Source organism: Coloeus monedula, assembly GCF_965178545.1.
Source record: "Coloeus monedula genome assembly, chromosome: 8".
NCBI lineage: Eukaryota > Metazoa > Chordata > Aves > Passeriformes > Corvidae > Coloeus > Coloeus monedula.
In genome coordinates, this window is record NC_138788.1 from 9,811,451 (window position 1) to 9,822,591 (window position 11,141).

The following is an 11,141-nucleotide window of genomic DNA, read 5'->3' on the forward strand; positions in this document are numbered from 1 at the left end:
GGTTAAAATTTAGCTTCAAGTCTTGGTGTAACATTAACTTGATCCCAGTAAAAGTAATGGAAGCATGCAGCATTGCTGCTCATTGCAAAGCTGAGGTCATATACAATTAATCTCTGGCAGCATGATCTTTTTATGGCTGTTCCTCAGGGCCAGTGATCCTGCTTGTTTATGTTGCTGTGTGTACTGCAAATAGGTGCCTAGCCAATTTCTAAAGGAGGTCAAGTGAGACTACCCTGGCTCTTTGCAATGGAGCTAAATTGTATTGCTGGGAGCATGAAAATAAGCAACTTCTAATTTTGATTGGGCTAAGACTTTCATAGATTGGTCATTCATTTCTACAAATAAATTACATAACTCTACAGGGTGCTGGGCATCCACTTCCCACTGCAGATTTCCTAAGAAACACTGCCATGCATTAATAGAAAAGTCCACCAATTAAGCAAAATAAAATGGATATTTCAGTTTTGTCCCTGACTTTCTTATCCTTGGGGCAAGGATCGTCTCAAAGCCATGTTCCTCCTCATCTAAAAGTGATTTTTTGTCATTGTACTGGCAGATTAAGGACCTGTTTGATTGACTATAGTTAAGCACTGCCACTGGCACATAATAAGGAAGTTATAACTTTCTTTGTAGAAGGTAGAAGTTCAAGCCACAGACCAGGAGGTTGTGTTAAATGCTGTACCAATCTGTAATTAGATTATTGTGCTATAATATAATTGTGCCTATACCTATGCTTACCTAATATATACATTTGTAGCTATGGATAAAAACTCCCTATGTTCATAAGATATGTAAACAGAAAACATATTCAACTTATGTAATAAAATGGTACAAGAGAATGGAATACCTACCAAAAAAATGGGAGAGTGAAAACTAACTGTACACTTAAAAGTTGAATTATAGTTTAACATTCTTTCAAAGAGGTTCTATTTTGTGTCTTCCATCTGCTGATGTCCTAGTCCTCATCAATCTTCCTTCCTGGACTTCCTATCTTTTCTGAATTAATGGAAACTTTTTGTGTTTATTTGCATGAATTTTTAATAAGAAGTAGAAACAGAAGGGAATGATTTGTAGGGATGCTTCCCTAGCTAATAAAACAATCTCAGCTGAGAGCTGCTAAATAAATTTTTTGAGGAAGGGAGTTGCTGAGAATCAGAAATAGAAGGATGGCTTTCAAGCCTTTTTTCTGATCTTTTAGACATTTTTCTAATGCCTTTAATGTTTCTCTCAGGAGTTCAGTGAGCAGTTTGAAGTTTCCCAGCTGTATGAATGCAACTGGATTGTGGTGAATTGTTCAACTCCAGCCAATTACTTCCATGTCCTCCGAAGGCAGATCTTGCTGCCATTCAGAAAGCCGGTAAGGTTGCATTAATGGACTTGATTATTCCAGGTAAATTAGCCCTCCAGCAAGGAGTGGTCTTTGCATATGACACACTGCTGAAAAGAATAAGGATTGCTGGTGAAAAACCTTAACTGAACACAGGTTGAAGTTGCCAGTTTGATAGAAAGAAACTCAGCTCTGACTTACTATGGCTCTAAAACTTGATTTTCAGCTTTGCTTCCATCTGGCTGTGCAGATCTTCAGATGAGCTTGTCAAGATATTAATGATGTAGCTAACGGGTTGCAGAGCCATTACCTGCATGTCTAACTGCTGGAACTTCAAAGACCCAAGATACAGCTGTTGAATGTTTTACTGGTTCATAGCCTGTGATTTGCTTTTGTTGTCAAAAAGAAGCATCAGCAGTGAATTTTGAGAACCTGTAAAAGGAGTAGACCACCCAAATCTTCTGAATAATTTTGAAACTTTTATGGTTCTCAAAACAGGAAAAAAATTTACTGTGTTTGCTATTCATATTAATTTATTCTATATCATACTCAGTTTGTGGGTTTTGTGTGCACAGTATTACAGATGTTGCATGTAATGATGTAGGTAAAGCAGCTCCTGAGTGTTGGAAAACTTTGTCTTACAGCTGATTGTTTTGACACCCAAGTCACTGCTGAGGCATCCAGAAGCTAAATCCAGTTTTGATGAAATGGTGTCTGGTAGGTCACCTCAAAGTATTGTGGAGAAATAATTAGCTATACCAAGTTGCATGTCAGACTGTGAAGAACAGAATCTGCTCTGCAGAGTTTGTCTTTTCTTTCAGCATAATTTCAGCTGTCATAGTGAGATCTAGCAGGGACTTTTGCTGAAAAATTCGCTTTCACATATAGATTTTTAATTTTAACAGGCTTACCTTATAACCAGCCATTAATCTTAATGGAAAGTGCATTCCCGTCTCTGCAGGGATGTTCCCCTCAAGAGGCTGCTATGTTCCTCTGGTCTTTTTCTCTTATAAAAATTTACTTGTTTTGTGTACTGCCCATGCCTCCTGACCAAGATTGAGGGATAGATTGTAATTACACTGGGACCATTTGGAAGAATAAGGCGCCCAGTTCTTGTTACAATGCTCGGTTTTGGGGCTGCTGTGTCACACCAGTGATCTAAAGTGAGATCAGTGAGTTCAGAGCTGCTGTTGGCATGCCATCAGCACCAAGAGATACACAGTTACTGCAGGGGGAACACCAAACACTGCAGTGGTTTTGTCCTGCCTTGTACTGGTTAGACTGTGTTGGAGTGGCATCAAGAAATGCAGTGACATGTAACGAGTGGGGAATTAGTGACTGTTCAGAGTGAGAATGTGGGCATAGATGTGCTGGGCTGTCTCCAGTTCCACTCAGTGTCTTGACTGGTGTCAGAAGAGAACAACTGCTCAGGTTTTTAAAAGCAACTTACACGGTATAAGTGTACTTAAATATTGCATTATCTTCTTTTTTTAAGTGTGTAAAATATGCTTCTCAAGCAAAGGCATTTGCTGTTTTTATTACTGTTTAAAAGCGTTGCAGAATGGGTCAGATTAGAAATTCTGTAGGCTCTGTGATTTGTCACTTGGACTTGGGAGTCTCCTCTACTTCAGGCTAACCTCAATAGTGGCCAAGCTCGTAATTAACATTGAATTCTGACATACTTTCATGTTTCTTCTGAAGAGGACAGCAGGTACTAAAGTGTTTCTGACTCTCAGCTAACCCTTTTTGCTCTGCTTTTAATAGAAAGCTGAGAGAGAGCAAGACTTGACTCCAGCTGACCCAGTGAAGCACAGATTCAGTCTTTTTTAATGATGAATTTTGCTGTTCAGTGGGACAGGATAATTCTGACATAAATCAGTTCCTCTTTGATATGTTTGTGCTGTTGCTTTTCTTCCCCGAGATAAATGGTTCAAACAGGAGCTTATTCTCCTGGTAAGTGGGTGTGCTGATTCAGAATAGGAGGTTGTGCAGCTGTCTGCTACTCTGCAGTCGTTTAATGTGGAAATAGTTCTACTCAATCATATATGAGAGCAAAGAAACCTTCAAGTCCCTCTTCTAGTTTCATGTATCCCAAGTAAATTGTATTCCTGGGAGGTGGTAACAGTGAAGATATGCATCTGAAATTGTACTTACACATTATCACTTATACATATGGTTCAGCTCTGTGCTAATTCTTGCTTTGGCTGTCAAACAGAGGTTTAAATCAAATATACAGCAGTAATGTGTGTGCTTGGGAAAATATTTCTGCAGTTGCCAGATTTAGTTGCATTATGGATATGTTTTGTTTTTCTAGAAGAATATTCTGAAATTTTGTAAAGCTGTATTAATGTTACATGGTTGAGATCATCTTGGGAAGAAGAAACATTATTTCAGGTGATGCTCTGAAAAAAACCCCAAACTGGAAGCAAAGCTGAGCTGTCCAATCAATTTAAAAGATGTAATACACAACACAAAGCTAAAAACCTGTTAATGTGATTCTGTCTAGTGGTGAAAGACTGGATTGTTGACAGTCTTCTAACTTCTTGAAACTGAACTGCTGAAAGTCGTTTTAGCCAAGTTACCAGTCTGGAAAGTGGGACCAGAGAGGCAGGAGAACCCTTTGATCACTGCAACCTCTTGCTTGCTCAGTAAAGGACTAAAAGACTGTTTCTTGGGCTGCTTTATTGAAATGTCAGGTCCCCTGAGAGCACTTTTTCTAATTTGGTAATCTAATCTAACTAGGTACAACTTTCCAACGTGTGATTCCTGAGAATGGGCTGGCAGCTCAGGCACCACATGAGGTCAAGCGAGTGATTTTCTGCACAGGAAAAGTGTACTATGACCTTGTGAAAGAGAGGAAGAACCAGGACCTGGAGAAACAAGTAGCTATAACCAGACTTGAACAGGTGAGCTCCCTGATCCTCAGAAGACAGGGTCAGTTGGGTTCCTGTGCTTTTAAATAGACACTCCTCCTAGAATCAATGGTGATAGCATTTTTCTAGCACTTGGCATCTTAGAAGACATATTCTAATCCATCATGGCCTTGTGGAGAAGGAACACATCAATAGCATACTGGACAATGAGACCCAGAAGGCACGACAACTTTTCCAGAACAACAGAACAAAGTGAAGATTACAATATGGTAGTGCCTTAAATTTGTATATGCAGTCTGCTAGGTTAAAATGCTGGGAATAGTACACTTTGAAGCTATATTATCATTCACTGGTTAAGGACAGGCTACAGCTACTTCACTAAAAAAGCTGTAGGAGTGCAGGTGGTCTGGACTATGACCTACTTCTGTTCATACCAGTACAACTATAAAATACTTGTGTATTCATTTCTGAGCATTAAATCAATTAGAGAAACATGAGTCACTCTCCGTGAAAAAGGAATGACTCACCATGGGCTAATATCACGTAAGAGAGAGCATTTCCAATTATTACCCTCTTTTTCCAGATCTCACCATTCCCCTTTGACTTGCTAAAAGAAGAACTTGATAAGTATCCAACTGCTGATCTAGTTTGGTGTCAGGAGGAGCACAAAAACAGTGGCTATTACGATTATGTCAAACCTCGTTTCCGCACTATTGTGAACCACACTCGACCTATCTGGTATGAGACTTTAACAATTGCTCTGTCTCCTGGGCTTATTTGTTTGCTTTTAAATTTCCTTGGGGTTGTTTTCAGGTATTCATGGGTTAGTCAGGTTCTTCACAAATCAAAACCCCTGAATCTGGGTTCTTGGGTGAGGGAGGGAAATGTCTAGACTACTATTTCTCAAATACAACATGCACATATTGCTCCTTCTTGTAGATCTAAAGGAAAATCAGTAGCAACTAGGTCTGTATTTATTGCTACTTAGCACAGCACTTAGCTCTCTTTTGTCTAAGATGCTGTCTTTTTAAAGAATTTTATTCCAGATGTTAGGTTTCTGGAGGAAACAGCTGTTGTAAGAGCTCAGTCCAGGCACCTTTGCATTTATTTTAGATGATTGACTCAGATCTGCCTGTGCAGCTGTCAAAGGAATGAGAGTCTTCATTACCAAAAGCAAATTATCTAATTATGAGATAGTGTACCTGGCTCTCCTGGGAGGGATGGGGGAGAAGACACAGCTTAACAATGATGGCAGGGGGGAAAGAGAGGGAAGCTGACCAGAAGGTATAACTTAGTACAACTTAGATTGATTTTTATTTAAGAAAGATTGATGACTAAATTTCCAAATCTGCCAAGCTGACTTGAATGCATTAAACAGCATGCTCTCATGCTTGTTATTGTCAAAATAGTCTCTCTTTTCACCTCATTTGTCTGCCCAATTCTTTTTGTCATGCAGGTATGTTGGCCGAGAGCCTGCTGCTGCAGCTGCCACAGGCAACAAGAACATGCATCTGGTGTCACTCCGAAGATTCTTGGATACAGCTTTCAACCTGGAGGCCTTTGAGGGAAAGACATTCTAACTGCAGGGCACTGACCTGTCTCTGACTGGTAGTCTCTTAAAACACTGCATCTGAAAGGAAAGTGGGGAGAATACTGGAAATTATGTAATTTTGCTTTACCAAATAAAAGGATCCAGCAGCTGACTTCATTACTGTGTACCTTGCTCCCCAGTTTATAAGGAGAAAACAATTCCAACTTACCTTCTACCATTTTTTGTCACTTGTCTATTTAAATTGGGATGTCTTTGACACAAGAAGCTTATTCTATCCTAAGATGCAATGTCTGGCTTGGTGAGGCTCATATCTCAGTCTATGGGCACTGTCTAAGTACTGTAAGAAAGTAGAGCACGCATGGACAGCACCATAGTTATGCACACAAGGAAAATAAATTACTTACTTCTGTCTATATATCAGAGAAGAGTGATGAAACTGAAAAGCAGAGTTGGTAGATGGTTTTGGTAGAGAAATGTGCCAGCAGTGTTTGTTGGAAGGAGATGGTGAGGTAACGTGGAGATGTGAGGAGGAGACTGGAAATAGGGAGTCACATTACAAAGTTGTTCAACTGGGGCATAACAGTAAGTAATGTGAACCACTTAGATATGGGATCAAGGAGGACAGAAGTAAAAGGGGCCAAGAAAAGGTTGTTTGGGGATAGCTGAGGAGGGAGGAAGTGTACATGAGACCACAGCTGACAGAGCAGTGGGTGATCACCAGGAGAATTCAGCATCAAACAACTTCAAAAGTAAGGTGCTGGGCTGCCTGCTTTGATGCTGTGTGGTATTAGGGAATTGTGGGGTCCTGTAAACATCCTTGTTTTGGATGAACACTCTTTCCCTTACCATACCACTAAGATCTGCTGTTCTTTGACCATTACAAGATTTTGTTTGGATGAGAAATCTCTGTTTTTGCAACAAGCAGTAGGTTCTCAGCTTTCTCCTGTGCTATTCCCTACCTCACAGCTCCTTGCTGATAATAATTCAGCTCTGAAGTGGCTATTCCTGATTTACTCACCCTTTTTTAAAGGAAGGTGGGCAAGCAACCGCTGCTGATTTACCAAAAGCACATGCTGTGATTTTGCACAAGTAGTAATGGTTATTTTTGGTCCCTTATGTTTATTTGTCAATTTAGGGTATCAATTGCTATGTACTTTCAGTTTGGACATAATAGTGAGCCACCTCAAGAGCTGCTCTGTGTCATGGGGCTGATGAACAGGAGATGCGGGAGGGGAGAGAGCAGCAGTGGCTGTTTCTCTTCCTGGGTGGTAATGCTTGGCTTCTGGGGAGGCACTGCATGGCAGGATGGTCTGAGAACCATTGCTTGTGCTTCCTCCACAGTGCTAGAAGGCAGGTGAGCCCAGCTTTCCTCTCCCCTCTTGATATAAGAAGTCCTGTTCCCTCTGCCCCAGGAGAACCTGGCTCTGAGTGGACCTTGTGACTGCAGGTTTCTGCAGCGCTAACCTATGTAGTGGCAGGAGACTTTTTGCCATCTTTGTGCTGGCTGGCAGAGGGAATGGTGAGGTGAGCAGTGTCAGTGGGGTACAGAGGAATGGCCACGTGTGTGCTGGAGCAGGGAGCTGTAAGCAGCTGCACAAAGCCCTGTGCCCCAGCAGTGCCCTGAGGGAGGGTCAGGCTGGATGTGCTGAGCAGCCACCTGGAGACAGCATAAGAAGTGACTCTAAAACAGAGATGAGACTTCACCCCATCTCCACTTGCCTGTCCTGAGCATGCTCCTTGGACATGCTTTTGCTCTGGGAGTACCTTTTGCCCTGCTGCTGCTGTATGGACTGTGACATAACAAAGCATGGCAGCTTATGTCTGATTCAAAGAGTCGGGTGATGCTGGAAAGCTTCTTGTCTCATCAAAATAAAAACTTGTAATTAAAAACTTTTAGCTATGATCAGGTACTACATACCCAGGCAGGTTTCCAAAAAGGCCTTCTGTCAGTGTAGAATTGATGTGGTAAGGTACTTACCATGGCATCCAGAACTGAACTTAGTCTAATGTTTGTGAAACTCTGTAGCATCCTTTTAAATCAGACTGGTTGCCCTGGGCTTTTTCTCTCACTTAAGCATTTAAGCTAATTCAGTCTTTGAAAACCTAATGAACTTGGAAAGTACTGCAGTTGACAGCCACAAATATTGTCTCCTATCCCTTTCTATAGCTCAAAACATTAAGCTGATAGAGAGTAACCATCCCCCGAAGTATTTTAATGCTTTTATGAATGCTTGTTTCTGTAGCAAGAATTGAGTGCAGCTAAATATTGCTGGCTCTGTTTATTGTATCCTCAGTTTGCATAAGGCAGTCAGTGCTGCATGAAATATGATAAATGCACTTATGCCACAGTATATGCAGAGGTAGAAAACAAAATTAACATAGAAATATAAATGGTAAATGACAGATTTCTGCTCTCATTGTGTATCATAGATTGTGGCATAATAGTTGCATAAAAATTCTATCAAAGATGTAAAAAACCCCAATAAAATAAAAGTGCGTAAGAAGAAAATTCTCTGTTATGGCTTTTCTTTTTGACAATTTCTCCTTTGAGTGGGGACATTAACAACCCATTTGTAAGAGTGCTAGGACAGCTCATTTTTCTGTTTTCTGTTTGTTTCCTCAATGGTGGCTTATTTAAATATAGAAGTAGTGAGAGAGACAGCATATGAACTAGAAAAAGATAATTACTCAAAACCATTGAGTCAAAATTGACAATAACATTGAGGTTATATTAGAACACTTTGTTTATTATTCGCTAATTTTTTGAAATAACACGTGAATGTGTTTTTATTTCAAGGAGAGTTTTTAAAACACTGAAACTAGACTGGAATTAACATCTAATTTCTAAACATTCTAAGTCATTAATCTTTGTAGAATGTTTGAAAAGGACTGAAGTATTTTATGGACCTCTTCTGAAAAAAGTCAGCATTGAAATTCAAATGACAGCTTTGCAACTTGGAAGAAACAGCAAAAGTGAGAGTGACCTGACTTCATCTACTTGGGGATACACCATACTGTGCATGCCCACAGCAGCAAGACTTGCTAAGACAATCAGCTTCTGTCACTGTTCTTCATTCCTGATAAGCTGCACTGACAGCAGGAGTGTGCTTGGTGGAAACCTTTGCTCTGCCCATGGTACAGTTGGAGTCTGTGCTAGAGCAGAGGAGTAACCTGTTCTCCAGAAAAGAAACCATTCTGTTTGTTCCAGGAGGTAAAAATTAATGTGTGAGACTAGGCAAAAAACAGGAATGTGTGTGCATTGTTTGAACTGAGTAGATGAAAGTGTGTGCCTTGAGGGGTGTTGTCTGTTTCGTTTTGTTTTGGTTTAAGTATCCCTTGCTAGACTCTCTGGCTGCTGTTCCAAGAGCTCTGGGTAGCTCTTAGCTGGGTGTACAACCAGCAGATGTGCTGTCTCTGATACAGAGATGAGAATACCCACTGCTGCTAATAATAACAACAAAATGAAAGCTTGGGAACCTCTACTCTATGCTTTCACACATACATGTATCTATATATATATTTTATATATATATGTATATGTGTATATCCTTTTAATTGCTGTTGGCATAGATGACATTGTTTAAAACATGAAATAGAGACACAATAATCACATAAAGCCAGAACAGCCCAAAACGCAGATAGAATACATTTGTAAACTTAACAAGTCTGGTCAAAGATGGAAGAAAAAAGTCCAGTGTTGTCTTTTATATTGGTTCAGTGAATTCAGAATGCTTTGATTTTATAGGCAGCTCCTCAGGTTGGTGCAGGGCTCTGGGATGCGATGAGGGGCATCAGGGCCCCTGCCAGGCTAACAAGCAGCCCAGCAGGGGATAATTAATTATGGCTGATAGGACTGGCCTGTGAGCTGTGGGGGTTAAAGCCCAGGTTTTGGCCACAGCTGGCCCATCTCTCTCTAATTTGTTGTTGTCCCCGTAACACCTCAAGCACTTCACCGTCTTTTCCTAGAATGGAGGGCTGTGGCCGTGCCCTCTGTGGGCCCTGTGAGCATCGCTGCCATTTCCGCAGCAGGAGGGAGTTACTGAGCTAAGGTGCGGGGAACAAGGGACGGCTGCTGGGAAAAGCTCAGGAGTGAAAGGAGGCCTCAGGCTCCCAGATACTTGGACTTTCTGCGGGTAGGTAAGAAACTGGGAACTGGGTAAGGATGTCTTGTCCTGCCCCTGGGGTGAAGGGAACGTTGTTCTGTGAATTGCTGTCAGAGCTGCTGAGGACTGTAAGGCCGAGAGTAAAGAACCTGGCATGGCTGTGGATTTCTGAGGTGAGCCAGTGGTGAAAGCTGCTCGGGCTATAAAATACTGCCACTTGCATTGTGAGTGCAGTGAGGCTGGTTTGGAAAACGTAGGGGGACCTTTGGGTGGTAAAGAAATGCATTTTGTTCTGTTTGAAAAAACTCAATAAAGCAAACGCTTAAGCTAATTATTCTTCCCTCGGGAGAGGTGTAGAATGACCCGGCTTTTTCCAGGCTGCAGCCATCATCTCCAGGTGAGACCTGCTGGGATGGACAGACACGGAACCTCTGCTTCTCCCTCTTTCCATGTCTTGTGGACAAGATTGCAGGTCTTGGAGCTTTGGTCAGCACCTGTCATACAACCTTCCTGTGCTGATAAAAATGTGCCATTTTAGACACCAAAAAAATCTTTGCAGCTGTGAGTAATTTTGCACATATCTTTCTGCCTTTGTTCTTGAGTAGTAAAGGTTACTGAGTAGAATAACTACAGAATGGCAGAAAGCATTCAAGATTCCTATTGGCACTGATAAGAAAGTTTTGTGGGTTTTTTATTCTTTGTTGCTTTTGGCTTTTTAATAGTTCTGCAAAGTCCAGTTGTGTAGCAACAGGAGTCTTGAATTCATGGACTCTACTGATTAAAAAGATAATTAAAAGTTTTTCTTCATTTTTATGCAGAACAAGGACAGAGATTAAGTGGGTACATTTTCTTAATCATTGGTGTAAGATATCAGGAAACAGCATGCAGTCTAAAATAGGGATTCAACATACTTGCTAGAAGGAAACAGGAATATTTTTTTCTTTTCTAATTCATGCTTTTTAACATTGAAACCACTTCTGGTTTTAGATACCTCTTAACTGTTATTTCAGGTTTTTTTAATGCCGTTATTTAAAATGTAGCCTATTATCCAAAAGGAATAAAAGAACAAAAGGAGTAATTATTCAGGAAAAATATTTTAGAGAATTATTAGCTTTGATTGAAAATGTTTCACAGATTTCCTCAAAGTTTTCAATTATTAATAAGCGCACCAGGCAGTTCCTTTGTGATACTTAAGTGATTCGGTCATTAATGGCAAATGGAAATCTAATTTGTTTAGAGAGGAAAACAGTTATAGTCATCACTAAAGATGCTGTGTGAAACCCTGA

General features: G+C 40.6%; 1 protein-coding gene across 3 annotated transcripts in view; it reads left to right on the plus strand.

Moving 5' to 3' along the window:
• OGDHL (oxoglutarate dehydrogenase L) overlaps positions 1–5,780 on the plus strand; it is a gene marked incomplete at both ends in the record, with an annotated part of 43,658 nt that extends 37,878 nt beyond the window's left edge. For all 3 annotated transcript variants that reach the window (XM_082285660.1, XM_082285661.1, XM_082285662.1), the window contains 5 exons: positions 1,232–1,357; positions 1,972–2,044; positions 4,070–4,233; positions 4,784–4,938; positions 5,657–5,780. In XM_082285660.1, coding sequence (XP_082141786.1) covers positions 1,232–1,357; positions 1,972–2,044; positions 4,070–4,233; positions 4,784–4,938; positions 5,657–5,780 — 642 coding nt within the window. The remainder of the gene's footprint in view (positions 1–1,231; positions 1,358–1,971; positions 2,045–4,069; positions 4,234–4,783; positions 4,939–5,656) is intronic.
• Between the last annotated feature and the right edge of the window lie 5,361 nt (positions 5,781–11,141).